Consider the following 16328-nt stretch of genomic DNA (forward strand, 5'->3'; position numbering starts at 1 on the left):
CAGCTCTCTCTCTCTCTGCCTCCTCCTCTCTGTCTCTGCCCTCGCTTCTCTTTTCTCTCAGCCAAAGATTGGTCCTAATTGACCAATTCATTAATGAGTTTAGAGAGTTTAAATGTTGAATACAGACACAATTATCTTTTGGTCTGTTGGCTCCTTTGCAAAAGAAAGAGTGAGGTGGATTGTGGGTAAAATTAGCTCAGAAGTCTACTATTAAAGATGGCCATGTGTACTTTCTTTTTCTTAAACAACCTGCGACCAAGGCTATTTAAAAGATGTGTAATGTTATAGTTTGATAACAGCGTTGATGTTACAAAGGCACAGCGTCAGATATATGTGTCCCTGTTCACCGTTCTCTCTCTGTCTCTCAGGCTCTGTCCTTCCTCGGGTTGGATGTCACAGAAGAGAAGAGGAAGAAGTTGAAACAGAGTCTGACTACAGACCCACAAGGCACTGTGGCCTATGGAGGTGAACCACACACACACACACACACACACACACACACACACACACACACACACACACACACACACACACACACACACACATCCAGTTCAGTCATCAGGAAGGTGTCATATCCGAGTTGAAACCTGTCAGATCTGCGTGTCCTTCCTGGTTGGATCACTTGGTGTCACGTTGAGGAACCATGAGCCGCTCTGTGTCTATAGCCAAGCACACACTTACACAGCATGGATATGTGTTTATTACTAATACCAATTACTATTCTAATACTAATTATATTTACTAATAAAATACATCTTCAAATGTTTGTTATCATTCATGTTGAAATGGCACATGATCATAAACACAGGAAGTACAGGAGACAAGATGCCCATTCTGTAGGTAGAATAATATATATATATATATATATATATATATATATATATATATAATATATATATATATATATATATATATATTATTCTACCTGAGCTTATGTATACTTATATATATATATACAAAACAGACTACCGTGGTTTATGTACTTGTATCCAAGTGTTAATATGTTTCTTGCATGTCTCTTTGCATGTGGATGCTTCTCCTGTAATGTCTGAACCAGGAAGTAACCATTATCTTGTGTAAAGGTGCCAACTGTGAGATAGGGTTCCTTTTTATTGCGTCTCAATGGCTCTCATTGGTGACGACACGTTAAGATACAGTTAATTCATGGGGCTTTTATTTTAAAAGGGAAGACAGAATGACAGACAGAAAGACAGACAGACAGGAGGCGTTACAATGACTTTGACTGAATATCTCCAAGTCACACACTCCAATGTGTGTGCAGAAACCATCTGTTAAAAGCCAGATTTCGAGGCAAAGACATGGTCAAATCACCAAAATAGTAAATTCAACAGAGAGGAGAGAAGCAACCGAACGCACTGAGATCCTTGATATGTTTCTGGAGTTAAAAATGTGAATGTGAGCGTCAGTGGAGCTGTTGTTCCCACGTCTATTTAATGCTCCGAAGGTCGTATAGAGAACCTTTAGGTCATAAACACTCAGGAGCCAGCACACGTTCTTTCTGTGGCTCAGTAGCATCTTTTGTCTGTGCTTGTCTTTGGACTCAGACTTCGTGGAGGCCACCCGGAGCATCTTCCAGGAGAACCTGGAGGAGCTGGGCTTAGGAGCCGGTCCCTTCATGTTCTCCTATCACGAAGCAGCAAGCTTGATGGACACGTCCGCCTTCCACTCCCCTGTAAGCCGTCCTCACAGCCGCTCACACCAGCACCTTATGCCGAATATATAGATAAGATAACACTGTGTGTGTGTGTGTGTGTGTGTGTGTGTGTGTGTGTGTGTGTGTGTGTGTGTGTGTGTGTGTGTGTGTGTGTGTGCAGACATATGAATCAGAATGCAGCTACAGCAGTGAGGAGATGGAGCAGTTTCAGACGGAGGTGAAGCAGCTGCAAACCCAGATGAAGCAGCTCAAGGTGAACACACACACACACTCTCACACACACACTCGTGTTGGTGGATACATACAACACTTTGACGGGAGCATGCAGAGTTTAACTTTAGTCTTCACTCACAACCAGCAAACAGCTTTAAAATGAGCTCCATGCTTAAACGTTGACATGTAATGGATTTCAGTCCCTGCAAAATACAAAATAAAAGTCCTTCGCTTATAAAAGCCTCTAAAATGTTACCGATCAATGTTAGTGAACAGTGGCGTCGTGGTTAAACGTTGCACTTCCCGTTAGTGTAAGACAAACCGTGTATTTGTGAAGCAGCAGCTGTAGGAACATTGGGATTGCAGTATCTTAACATTGCACACACACACACACACACACACATACACACACACACACACGCACACACACACAAACAGCTGTGACGGCCCGTCACTAAAGAACAAGACTTCTACCAATGAAGGCTGCCAGGTGTGAATCATGAGTATCCCTTGTGTGACATCACCCTCTGTAGGGGACGGGTCATCCCTTCTCCACCACGAGGGATTTCACTTTTAAAAGTTCATCAGCCAAATTCACCATTTTAAATTAAACAACATGAAAAGCCAAGTCAATCACGGTCAAAGATGAACTTGTTTGCTTGATATGTTTCCAACCTCATAGCCTAAATGATGCTGATTAATTAATGTTAAAGGAAACATCCTTACATTTAGCATCTTGCTAAAGGCACCTGGAGAAAATGAGTGAAGCAATGCATTTAGCTGGTTGATAAAAGTGTGTAGTGTAACTGGTGGTTTATGATGCTTTCCCCCATGTCTGTTTGATGAGATGGAGTCCTAGATGACACATGCTGTAATATTATAGCTGCATGGAGCTGAATGGAAACAAAGTTTGGTAATATGGTAACATCGTTCATTGTCTTCAGTCGTTCATCCTGAAGCTTCCCTTCGCTCTGCTGCCACCTGGAGGCCACGGTTACACCAGCAGACCCGCTGCTTACTGTGTCCACACAGAACCCGCCTGTAGTAAAACAACTACACAGCTCCTGGCATGTGCACATCGAACATGTCGAATTGATTATTATGTACTACACAGTTTCTTCTGCACATCAACAGGCGTGTTTCCCGCCCGTCAGACGTGTGCGTGACCGCGTGTGTCAACTATGTGAGTCTGTATGACAGTTGGCAGTTCAGCTTCAGCACATGATGCATCTCTTCCTGACTATTCCAAGGAGGGAACGTTAGACTCCTCGACTGACAATGAAAACAGTGTTTTACTAAATTAAAATATGAAGCAAAAAGAAAGTGTTCGGTGGCACGAAGCCAACAGACAAAGATCAGCTTTTTGTCTTGCAACCAGAGGAGGTGACACATGAGGGCCGGAGGAATAGCGCTCTGTGTTACGTGGTCTGGTTCCAGCCTCAGAGCGCTCAGGACCTGACCTGGTGACCACAGCTGTAAAAACCTCCTGGTTCATGTGCTGCCTCTGTTGGCAGGTGATGCTGAAGGACATGGAGCACAGCAAGAAGTCCCTGGAGGACGAGCTGCAGAAGACCTCCGAGGTGAGAGGCCGGGCACGCCGGTATCGCCTTCAGTTTAGATGGTGCTGCCTGGGAGATGTATTCACAAATGAAAAATGTCAGCAAATAATTCATATTCTGAGTTATGTTGCAACACATAGCCACATATGAATATACTTAACCTCCCCAGAAAGCCTGTCTGACGGTGGAGGAGAACACCCGTCTGAAGACCCGCCTGCAGGCGGCGGAGGCCGGGCCGCGGCAGGCCAGCAGCGCGGAGCAGGACTACGAGGAGGTCATCCAGCTGCTGGAGGCCGAGATCAGAGACCTGAAGAGCCAGCTGGCCAGCAAGAGGCAGGCGAGGGGACTGGAGTCCACCAAGGTCCGTCCAGAGCGCTTCACTAATGCTGTTGATGTTGTGTTCTACTTCTGCCCGACATGTCAGCAGGAAGAGTTAACTCTTTACTCCACTACTTGGATTTGTGCTTCCGTTTGTTTGTTTGTTGAATTAATCTAAATATTCAGCCACGAGATTGAACGTCTTTAAGACACTAAGCTACAGACTCTTCCTGGCCAGCGCTCACGTCTCCAACCTTTTGTCTTCCACCTCGCCAGATGTCAGAGCGAGACTTCTCATTGGGTGAGACTCGTTAGTGATGTCAGACTCGTGGAGTAACAACGGGAGTCTGTTCGTGGCAGAAGCAGCACTTTTAGTGGACGCATTGCCCGTTGCCCCGAGCGCTTACAGAGCAGCGCTTACAGAGCAGCGCTTACAGAGCAGCGTTTACAGAGCAGCGCTTACAGAGCAGCGCTTACAGAACAGCGTTTACAGAGCAGCGCTTACAGAGCAGCGCTTACAGAACAGCGTTTACAGAGCAGCGCTTACACAGCAGCGCTTACAGAGCAGTGTTTACAGAGCAGTGTTTACAGAGCAGCGCTTACAGAGCAGCGTTTACAGAGCAGCGTTTACACAGCAGCGTTTACAGAGCAGCGCTTACAGAGCAGCGCTTACAGAGCAGCGCTTACACAGCAGCGTTTACAGAGCAGCGCGTACACAGCAGCGCTTACAGAACAGCGTTTACAGAGCAGCACTTACAGAGCAGCGTTTACAGAGCAGCGCTTACAGAGCAGCGTTTACAGAGCAGCGCTTACAGAGCAGCGCTTACAGAACAGCGTTTACAGAGCAGCGCTTACAGAGCAGCGCTTACAGAACAGCGTTTACAGAGCAGCGCTTACACAGCAGCGCTTACAGAGCAGTGTTTACAGAGCAGTGTTTACAGAGCAGCGCTTACAGAGCAGCGTTTACAGAGCAGCGTTTACACAGCAGCGTTTACAGAGCAGCGCTTACAGAGCAGCGCTTACAGAGCAGCGCTTACACAGCAGCGTTTACAGAGCAGCGCGTACACAGCAGCGCTTACAGAACAGCGTTTACAGAGCAGCACTTACAGAGCAGCGTTTACAGAGCAGCGCTTACAGAACACCGTTTACAGAGCAGCGCTTACAGAGCAGCGCTTACAGAGCAGCGCTTACAGAACAGCGTTTACAGAGCAGCACTTACAGAGCAACGTTTACAGAGCAGCATTTACAGAGCAGCGCTTACAGAGCAGCATTTACAGAGCAGCGCTTACAGAGCAGCGTTTGCAGAGCAGCGTTTACAGAGCAGCGTTTACAGAGCAGCGCTTACAGAGCAGCGCTTACACAGCAGCGTTTACAGAGCAGCGTTTACAGAGCAGCGCTTACACAGCAGCACTTACACAGCAGCGTTTACAGAGCAGCGCTTACAGACCAGCACTTACACAGCAGCGTTTACAGAGCAGCGTTTACACAGCAGCGTTTACAGAGCAGCGCTTACAGAGCAGCGTTTACAGAGCAACGTTTACAGAGCAGCGTTTACAGAGCAGCGCTTACAGAGCAGCATTTACAGAGCAGCGCTTACAGAGCAGCGTTTACAGAGCAGCACTTACACAGCAGCGTTTACAGAGCAGCGCTTACAGAGCAGCGCTTGCAGAGCAGCGTTTACACAGCAGCGCTTACACAGCAGCGCTTACAGAGCAGCGTTTACAGAGCAGCGTTTACAGAGCAGCGCTTACAGAGCAGCGCTTACAGAACAGCATTTGCAGAGCAGCGCTTGCAGAGCAGCGCTTACAAAGCAGCGCTTACAGAGCAGCGTTTACAGAGCAGCGCTTACAGAGCAGCGTTTACAGAGCAGCGCTTACAAAGCAGCGCTTACAGAGCAGCGCTTACAGAGCAGCGTTTACAGAGCAGCGCTTACAAAGCAGCGCTTACAGAGCAGCGTTTACAGAGCAGCGCTTACAGAGCAGCGTTTACAGAGCAGCGCTTGCAGAGCAGCGTTTTCACAGCAGCGTTTACACAGCAGCGCTTACAGAGCAGCGCTTACAGAGCAGCCCATCTGTCTGCATCCAGTGGACCAACTGGACCGAGGTCAGGAGGTCTTCTTTGATCACAGACTTCAAAATGTGTGAATATAGTGTTCAGGTTAAAATACCAAAGTTACCCTTTTAATAAAATGACACAGGACATTTTATTACTACTTTTACTCAAGATGTAAACCAATGAACAAAAGAATTATTTCCTGATATTAACATGCATCTTTATCTGCATAGTGACGCCTGATGCCAGGAGACGCTCTTATAACCACTGTATAACAGTATGATCAGTCCTCTGTGTTTGTCATGAGCAGGACGTGTGCAGACGCCTCTGTGAGATGAGGTTACTGAGAGCAGCAGGTTGCTCTCTCTCTTTAACTGCAGAAACACAAGCTGACCAATCACATCTGAGTGACATAACCCCTTAATGCACAACCCTCTACCCTTCAGGCCACTTCATAATTCATTACACAGACATGTGTCAAATCTGCCTGAGGCTTGTTTCTATAGCACGGCGTCCCTTTGAGCCTCCGTATCACTGCTGCCTCTGGAGCTCGTCCACTGGCCATGAAGACTGGTTACAGCTGAGCTTTCTTCTGTCCTCCATCACGCTGCAGCTCCTGCAGCAGCTTCAGTGTGACTCACACCCAGCTGCATAGAAAGGCTTTATGTGTATTTCCTCTGGCTGACTGCGTCACAACCTGTGGCTTTTCATCTGGTAGTACATCCTGCAGCACCAGAGGTGGTGAGTGACAGAAGGGGTTTGAACCCCCTCACCATTCTCCCCGAGGACCGGAGCCGATGTGACAGCCGCTGAGAGGTCACATGTCCTTCTCATCCTCCTTCTTTCATCCCTTTCTTCCCTACTTCATTGTTTCCAAACAAGTCTTTGATTAAACAAATCACATTAAAAGTTATATATTTATACATTTGTGAGTGCATATAAGTGCATATTTGTGCTTTCAAATATTTATGCTTCGAAGACATGTTTCTTGTTTGAGTTAAAGTAGTTTTATTTACTACTAAAGGGGTTTTACACTGAGCTGAGGTGGAAAAGTATCAATAACGTAATGGTAGATGGTCTGTATAGATCTGTTCTAGTCTTCTGACCCCTCAAAGCTCTTTCACATACTTGTCATCATCCACACCCTGATGGGAGGGGCTAAGGTTGCCCCTCCCATCAGGAGTAGCTAGCATTCACATCCACACACCGTAGGCACGGCTACAGGAGACATTTGAGGTTAAGTATCTTGCTCACATCGACGTGGAGCCGGGGATCAAACCACCGATCCTCTGATTGAAGGACCCCGCTCCCCACTGAACCACAGTAACGTGACGTAGTCCAACAGAAACAGACTTAGTGAATACAGGATGACTGAAGAGCTGATGTGTCACCTTCCTCACGTCAATGCATGACACCAGCTCAAAGGCCATCAACATGTTTCTCCATCGTTGAGCTTCGACTTTAATGTTAATATCATTTTGTTCTCTTCTCCACCAACTCCCAATATTCACAAACAGTTGTGATACAAACTTCCCTTAAAGGCCCCATTTTGTAGAATGTGTGATTTATATGTGTAATTTGATTAAAAAGCAGATCTCGTTGTATGAGCAGTAAGATGCTGAATGCATGCAGCGAGGCCCTCAGCCGGGTGAAGAGACTGTGCCTTTAATGCGCCGGCAGACTTCATGGAGGTTGTGATGTCACAACGGCTGCGGTAGAAGTGACACACACTCTGTGTAGTCGACACACGCGTGATCCCGGCTGCATGGACACATAAACATAGTGTTGGTGTGAAAGAGTGAAAACACTGACCAATCAGACGGGGCTTTTTCTTAAAGAGACAGGCGCATGGAGCGTTTCAGACCGAGGGGACTGCAGGTTTATTCAGGCAGACAGTGGAGAAACATTATTGTTTTTTAACATTAAAGCATGTAAACATGTTCTAGTCAAAACCCCAAATACAATTATGAACTTTAAAATGAGACTGATATGTCCCCTTTAAATCACATTTCTTTTGCACATTGTGTGTAATTTCAGTGAAAATGATGCTACATTTGAACAATGGTGTTGCAAATGAAAAGAAACACATTGCTTGATTCATCTCAACTTCACAAAGTGAATGATACTGTACAACTTCACTGAAGGACACTTTTAAAGAGTTTAAATATTGTGTGTACAGAACTGAAGTGGGTTAATCTATTACTGTTTACTATTATTATTAATAAGGCATATTGTTGATGCCCAGGGTTCTCCCTTCATATAAGGATTAAGTGCACAGTGTCTCTGACTTGATGAGTCACAGTGTTCATTGACTGTTTCAGGAGGAGGTGCTGGATCTGAACAAGAGGCTGACAACTATCGACTGCCAGCTGAGGAAGTCGGAGATGAGCAGGAAACACCTGGAGGTCTCCAACAAGAAACTGCTGGGCTTCGCACAGGTACATCTTTAAGGAGAAGAGGTTGAAGACAGGTACATCTTTAAGGAGAAGAGGTTGAAGACAGGTACATCTTTAAGGAGAAGAGGTTGAAGACAGGTACATCTTTAAGGAAAAGAGGTTGAAGACAGGTACATCTTTAAGGAAAAGAGGTTGAAGACAGGTACATCTTTAAGGAGAAGAGGTTGAAGACAGGTACATCCTTAAGTATGGGATGTGTTGACATAGAACAACAAGACCATTTCATTGTTTTATATAATTCTAATACTATCAGCATTGTTCTGTCACAGCTCATAATCCATGCAGTCCTAAACTCTGGGTTCAACATGCAGCACGCTGAGCCAATCAGAGATCAGATCCAACATGTCCGCTCTAAACCATCATGGAGCCAGTCTGCCCCCTGCTGGCTGGGAGACACATTAACATTTCACTTCATATCACATGTATCACTCCATAACTTCATTATCAGACATAATGCATCAGAAAACATAAGTAAAGGAACTGTGTTCACCTCTCAAACTTTCTTTAATTTTTATTTTTTATGAGTGGTGGATACCACTGATCGTCCAGATCATTTTGGAAGCAATCACTCTGATTCCTGTAAAGTAAAAAATAAATACTACGGTGTGATGCTACAATGGAGGAGATGGAGGAAATAGAGGAGATGGAGGAAATAGAGGAGATGAAGGAGATGGAGGAAATAGAGGAGATGGAGGAAATAGAGGAGATGGAGGAGATGGAGGAAATAGAGGAGATGGAGGAGATGGAGGAGATGGAGGAAATAGAGGAGATGGAGGAAATAGAGGAGATGGAGGAGATGGAGGAAATAGAGGAGATGGAGGAGATGGAGGAGATGGAGGAAATAGAGGAGATGGAGGAAATAGAGGAGATGGAGGAGATGGAGGAAATAGAGGAGATGGAGGAAATAGAGGAGATGAAGGAGATGGAGGAAATAGAGGAGATGGAGGAAATAGAGGAGATGGAGGAGATGGAGGAAATAGAGGAGATGGAGGAGATGGAGGAGATGGAGGAAATAGAGGAGATGGAGGAAATAGAGGAGATGGAGGAGATGGAGGAAATAGAGGAGATGGAGGAGATGGAGGAGATGGAGGAAATAGAGGAGATGGAGGAAATAGAGGAGATGGAGGAGATGGAGGAAATAGAGGAGATGGAGGAGATGGAGGAGATGGAGGAAATAGAGGAGATGGAGGAAATAGAGGAGATGGAGGAGATGGAGGAAATAGAGGAGATGGAGGAGATAGAGGAAATAGAGGAGATAGAGGAAATAGAGGAGATGGAGGAAATAGAGGAGATGGAGGAGGTAGAGGAAATAGAGGAGATAGAGGAAATAGAGGAGATGGAGGAAATAGAGGAAATAGAGGAGATAGAGGAAATAGAGGAGATAGAGGAGATGGAGGAAATAGAGGAGATAGAGGAGATGGAGGAAATAGAGGAGATGGAGGAAATAGAGGAAATAGAGGAGATAGAGGAGATAGAGGAAATAGAGGAGATAGAGGAGATGGAGGAAATAGAGGAGATGGAGGAAATAGAGGAAATAGAGGAGATAGAGGAGATGGAGGAAATAGAGGAGATGGAGGAAATAGAGGAGATGGAGGAAATAGAGGAAATAGAGGAGATGGAGGAAATAGAGGAGATAGAGGAAATAGAGGATATGGAGGAGATGGAGGAGATGGAGGAAATAGAGGAGATGGAGGAAATAGAGGAGATGGAGGAGCTATGAGGGAACAAGTGTTCTTGGTCTCGGTGATGCACGTAAAGACCCAGTGACCAGCAGCTCATCTCGATCATCAACATCCATGAGGTGCTTTGCTCTGACCCTTCATGGCCATGTAAGGGCGAGATGTGGGGATGAACCAGCTGAACACGTTTACAGGTGGATTTGGGATTTATAAAAGGAAATAACTCACTGGCAGCGTACGCAAGGTTTTATTAATGTGAACGTAAGAAACATTTAGTGGGGATCTGTTTCATAAACAGATCCCCGGTGTCTGGACTGGATCACTGTTATTAAGAAACTGTGTTTGGTCCTCAGAACGTCCACAAAGTGCTGACGACCCCCAGCCTGTTTGGAGGAGAAGGCGGGTAAGAGACTCACGGTATCAGTTGAGCTCGCTCAGGGGCGATGGTTTGAGTCCCGCTGTAACAGTCAGGTGTTCTTTCTGTATGTCAGGAGCAGCAGGTCATCTCCAGCCACCGACAGCCCCGACACCCCGTCACCGCTCCCTGACCCCGCCTTCCAACTGGCGGTGGAGGCCAAAGAGCTGGTGGAGGGAGGCGGCTCCCCGACCGCCGACGACTCAGGTAGAGCGGAGAAACCAGAACCCTCCTGACACCAGAACCTCTAGATATCAGGACGTGTGCCAGAGATTGATAACAAAAATGTCATAAGGATTAAAAACACACATCATAGTAATACATAAAAAGTGTATAAGGAATAATAACACCTGTGCCGAATAGAAGTCAATTTAGTCAAATACAAAAATGAAGTAATGGTCTACATTTCATGGATAATATTGAACTTTTGGATACATTTTGCAACCAAATCTGATAATCAATTCAGTGTTTGAATAATTGTATTTGTATATAGTTAATCCAAGATGGTTCGCTCCATGCTAAATGGAAGCTAACCTGATAGCATGATAGCATGATAGCAGCGTCTTGTTGAGGCAGAGCTTTTTCAGAGGTCTGACAGATGGAGAACCCAGGGTGAGCACAACAGAAAGAGATATTTATTCTACATTTCCGTTACAATTCTTAAAATGATCATCTTAAAAATGTTTTTCCTCAGCTAATTACATTACAGACTACATTTTGACTTTGGTGGGTAAAAGTAAAAAGACTCGTCCTGATTGGCTGGTGAGAGAAACTCAGTGCTGATTCATCCATCCACCTGGGGACCGTGATCACTTCCACTGATCTGTATCACAGCGATGGAACGAATAGCTGACGTTGCTCCCAGACACAGGTCACAGGTCACAGAGGCGTGTCGGGATGAGCCGACATTAGAAGGCCTGAGGTTTCACAATCATCAACATGCTGTACCGACTTTGAGTTTCTCTCCTGCTTCACGGTGCAGAGGGTCAAAAAACTGAGAACTGATGAATTTAAGTAAATGATGGCTGCGTGTTTGGACATGTGTGATTATGTACAGAAGGTCATTTTAAGGGTGAAGTGATTGAGTTGGTATTTTGTCCCTTGACATCAGACGTCATGTTCAGCTTTTAATTTGTTTTTCTTGTTTTCATACTGTCCGTTACAATACGATGCATGATGATGATGATGATGATGATGGTTTCTGTCCACCTGTGACCTGCAGCATCCGTCCCAGACGTCCACCTCCATCACGTGTGAGCAGCAGAGAGGACTGAGCTGAACCCGATGGACTCCACAGAGTCCACAGCCTGGAGGCCATCCAACAGACCTCCTGAAAATAACATCACTTTGATAAATTCACATCCTCCGTTCACAGCGGCGGAGGGAACACAACTCGGCCGGTGTTTTAATGCCAAAGCTTGATCACACACATGAAATTAGTGTCTTCCTTTTGAAGCGGAGGGTTCAGCATCGGGACCCGAAGACTCTCGTCGTCCACGATAACACAAGTCTCTGTGAGGAGAGCTCTGCCAAATAAAGTCAGCTGGAAGTCTCTTTTGTGTAACTGTGACAGCAGGTGGTGTTGAGCTGCATGACCAAGTCCACACACACACACATGCTGTCACCCTCGGTAACGCCCTCTTTTATAACCCTTCCTCTTCCCTTCCACCCTCTCTCTTCATGGGTTGCATGTATAGGAGGACTTGTTAGCTTGGAAAGGAAAATCCACGGCTGGTCTGATCCAAGTCTTCCTCTCCGTCATAATAACTCGCTGCCATCTGCCACAGGAGTTATGAACTGTTGAGCAAAAAGTAGAAATAACCACCGGTGTCCCTTTGTCCGTCTCCATGACTCTCCTCGTGTTGCTCAGCAACAACAGGCGGAGGATGAAGCGTCCTGGAGGCTGGACTTCATACTGCATGGCTCGTGTTGCTTACCTCCTGCTGTAACCTGTGTTTGGTAGTCAGAGCCAGGCAGACGTCAGAGGCTACCTGTGCAGCGCTCACTTGATTTATACGGACAGCTTTTCAAAATACTGACATGTCCTGTACTTCAACAAGATCTTTGGTGTGGCCTCATATCTTTCTGTTTCTGTTTTTTATTAAAGGACTAACTGCTGACTGGATCTGATGTTTATTCCTGTCATTTTATTGAACAGTGTTTAACACAAGGTGACGATTTGATCAAATAAGAAACGTGCTGAGAAACAGAAGAACCTAACTGATGAGTGTTTCAGGTGTGATGCACACGCACACACACACACACACACACACACACACACACACACACACACACACACTAGCAGAGAAAAGAAAGCTGAGTAAACTTTAATCTTCAGACATCTCAATGACATCAGACCACATGCACACAGAGAAACAGTAGTAAACCATAATAACTAATAAAAATAGCCTAACTAAAAACTGTTAGTATTAGTGATTAATAACTCCTAAAGAATACCTCACCTGTACAAACAACTCTTAAACTATTCCAATGGAAGCGATGGGACAGAATCCATAAAACATGATGAAGTCTCAATAAAATATAGATTTGGTTCTTCCTCAAAGTCGTCATTATACTCAGAACTTCCACGTTCCTGTTTCTCCAGAGAACCAACCAGGAAACGTGGTTCTACCTTTCTGTTCTCCTCAGAGTTGAGCAACCAGGACAACATTCGTGTGAAGGTCTCAGGTCGAGCACCGGCTTCACGAACAAACAAATACAATTGCTCCATAATAATAATAATAATAATAATAATAATAATATTCTACTGCCCATACCCCTGTGGAGCTACATTTCAGGTGGATTGTCTCCCACACAGTCTGTGAAGCTTCATTTCAAACGTAAAGCGGCTTCCTCTCTGATAATGTTTTTGCCAGAGGCCAGAAGTGTGATTAATCACAACGGGAATAAAAACGCCAGCCGTGTAGAGCTAGAGCTCCCCAGAGAATGAACACTGAACTTCTGTATTCATAAGCACAGATGAGTCTTCTTGTCACGCCTCTTCAAGAGTTCTCCAGTCGGTGTTTGACTCTTCATACGTTAGATGTCACGTTATCTCTGGAAGGTGAGTGGCGGTGAGCCCAGGCCGCTGGGGCTGTGGAGGCTGGAGTCGTAGGAGCTGGGCGTCATACCCACAATGCCCTCTGTCTGGGGCGCCTCCCCACACAGGAAGTCATCCTCGTCCTCCCGCGAGCCCTGAAGGACACACAAAGAAGCAGCAAAACAAAGTCAGCACAAACAGGACACAGCCAGACGGATGACAGAGAAGGGACTTAAAGCGGCACGCAACCAATCCTCCACGTCCATGACCAGGTATTTAATGTGAGACTACAACACTACGGTGAGGAGAGAGGACAGGTATTTAATGTGAGACTACAACACTACGGTGAGGAGAGAGGACAGGTATTTAATGTGAGACTACAACACTACGGTGAGGAGAGAGAACAGGTATTTAATGTGAGACTACAACACTACGGTGAGGAGAGAGGACAGGTATTTAATGTGAGACTACAACACTACGGTGAGGAGAGAGAACAGGTATTTAATGTGAGACTACAACACTACGGTGAGGAGAGAGGACAGGTATTTAATGTGAGACTACAACACTACGGTGAGGAGAGAGGACAGGTATTTAATGTGAGACACTACGGTGAGGAGAGAGAACAGGTATTTAATGTGAGACTACAACACTACGGTGAGGAGAGAGGACAGGTATTTAATGTGAGACTACAACACTACGGTGAGGAGAGAGGACAGGTATTTAATGTGAGACACTACGGTGAGGAGAGAGAACAGGTATTTAATGTGAGACTACAACACTACGGTGAGGAGAGAGAACCAAAAGCCTCTGAGCAGTTGCATTATAGGTGTTTTTCAATAACAACCTATATATTATATAATTATATATTATGTTTGACTTCATGATAAAGTCAAACATTCCCAAGGTCATACTCGGTCCATTCATTCTTACTTGTCTAATGACGGTCACCAGTCTCAGTTCATAGTTCTCTTCAGACAAAGTCCAATACCAACATGGCGGCACGCTAAAAGGGAAGAGTGTTTGCTTAGCAACCTCGAGCTAAACACGGTACGCTGCTCACGGTACAAAGTGTGCAGCAACGAGGAGCAGCAGCGTCACACATTTAATCCAGCGTCCCGTTGCACGACACTGCTGCTAAACACCAGGGGGCGCTAGTTGAAGACGAGGACGGCGCTGTCGGGATGTGAAGGGGAACGCGAGACGAGATTTGGACAAATCAAGACATCTGAATGAATCAGGATGAGCTCTGTGAAACTGACTCGTTGATTAAACCAGAAAATAATCAATAATAGAAAATAATATTAGGAGGAGTAGCAGCACAACAGTAATCTGCTAGAACACGTCTGTCATCTCACCTGTTGTCTTGCTTTAGTGGGAAGCGGCTCTGTGTCTGCTAGTTCCTCCCACACCTGGTACAGCGGCTCAATCAGCTGAACAGACCTGCACACACACACACACACTAGAGTTTTTCCTTCGGTCCGGATACAAAGAGAAACCATTCATCAGTGTCCGATACGTTAGTCTTTCTTTAAAGAGAGGTCTGTTCATCACACCACTGAGACTTCAACTATATGTAGCTCCATTCACAGCATCCACTCAGTAAAGTAAACATGGGTCCAGGACACAGCGATACATCCCATGAGATGCCCTGGAGAGAAGAGTACCTCTTGAGCAGGTAGGGGTCGAAGGGGAAGAAGCTGTCCAGAGGGTTGGTGTTGGTGGTCACGCCGTCTCCTCCTGCCGTGCTGCGCACCACCGGCAGCCTGTGCCGGTTGTTCCTCTCTATGATGGTGTAGCAGAACACCACCTGATACGTCCTGCGGCAGAACAGCAGAGAGTGAGACCCGAGGGGAACCTCTAGTCCAGGGGCGGGCAATTCATTTTCCAAGGGGCCACATGAGAAATGTGGACCGTTGTGGAGGGCCGAACCAATAGTCTGAACTTAATTCAATTAACCTTCTTCAATTAACCAATTGACCTTCACTAGAAGGTTTGTTCTCATGTAGGTAGATCCAAAGAGAACCAACATCTTCTGAGCATCTTTCCTCATGAGGAACGTTCTCCTCTTTGAGAGAAGAGTGAAGATCCTGACTTAAAGTGCTCTGCATAGTGGATCAGACCGCAGGTCAGATCCGCGGCGGATTTGCGTGATTCATTTTCAATCTGGAGGCGGAGACTGCAGCGCGAGGCTCGTTGGGGGGGGGGGGCAAAACTCTTTCACAAACAGTAATAGAAGATATGCCTTGTGGCTCTTGGAGGGGCCCGAACATCAGCAGCTGCACCAGAAACATGCTGCTCTACAGCGAGTCATCAGGATCAAACTCTTTTACTAAACATCTACTCTGATAACATATTATAAATATATGTGATGATCGATCAGCCACATTCTTACAAAACAGCTCCTTTTACTTGAAGTACATTTAGCTGATAAAGTGGAGCTTTACTTTGGGTATCTTCTTCCACCGCTGCATGTGAGATACATCAGAACATTCAGTAGAACACAACATGGAGGTCTGAACGACAACATGGAGGTCTGAACGACAACATGGAGGTCTGAACGACAACATGGAGGTCTGAACGACAACATGGAGGTCTGAACGACAACATGGAGGTCTGAACGACAACAAAGAGGTCTGAACGACAACATGGAGGTCTGAACTACAACATGGAGGTCTGAACGACAACAAAGAGGTCTGAACTACAACATGGATGTCTGAACTACAACATGGATGTCTGAACGACAACATGGAGGTCTGAACGACAACATGGAGGTCTGAACGACAACATGGAGGTCTGAACTACAACATGGAGGTCTGAACTACAACATGGAGGTCTGAACTACAACATGGAGGTCTGAACTACAACATGGAGGTCTGAACGACAACATGGAGGTCTGAACTACAACATGGAGGTCTGAACTA

At 45.7% G+C, this 16328-nt stretch overlaps 2 protein-coding genes across 2 annotated transcripts in view; one reads left to right on the forward strand and one right to left on the reverse strand.

The window, feature by feature from the left end:
• LOC306750077 (syntaxin-binding protein 4) overlaps window positions 1-10603 on the forward strand; it is a gene marked incomplete at both ends in the record, with an annotated part of 69191 nt that extends 58588 nt beyond the window's left edge. The window contains 8 exons of the mRNA XM_079233468.1: window positions 369-465; window positions 1566-1693; window positions 1836-1928; window positions 3403-3468; window positions 3617-3808; window positions 8139-8255; window positions 10306-10355; window positions 10447-10603. Of these exons, the coding sequence (XP_079089594.1) occupies window positions 369-465; window positions 1566-1693; window positions 1836-1928; window positions 3403-3468; window positions 3617-3808; window positions 8139-8255; window positions 10306-10355; window positions 10447-10603 (900 nt within the window). The remainder of the gene's footprint in view (window positions 1-368; window positions 466-1565; window positions 1694-1835; window positions 1929-3402; window positions 3469-3616; window positions 3809-8138; window positions 8256-10305; window positions 10356-10446) is intronic.
• Window positions 10604-12647: 2044 nt separating this feature from the next.
• The window catches only part of rrn3 (RRN3 homolog, RNA polymerase I transcription factor), a 17097-nt gene continuing 13416 nt past the window's right edge, over window positions 12648-16328 (reverse strand). Inside the window, exons 15-17 of the mRNA XM_079232993.1 lie at window positions 15072-15224; window positions 14763-14847; window positions 12648-13562 (exon numbers count right to left, since the gene is read on the reverse strand). Of these exons, the coding sequence (XP_079089119.1) occupies window positions 13419-13562; window positions 14763-14847; window positions 15072-15224 (382 nt within the window). The 3' untranslated portion in view covers window positions 12648-13418. The remainder of the gene's footprint in view (window positions 13563-14762; window positions 14848-15071; window positions 15225-16328) is intronic.

Source organism: Taurulus bubalis (assembly GCF_910589615.1).
Source record: "Taurulus bubalis genome assembly, chromosome: 17".
NCBI classification, from domain to species: domain Eukaryota; kingdom Metazoa; phylum Chordata; class Actinopteri; order Perciformes; family Cottidae; genus Taurulus; species Taurulus bubalis.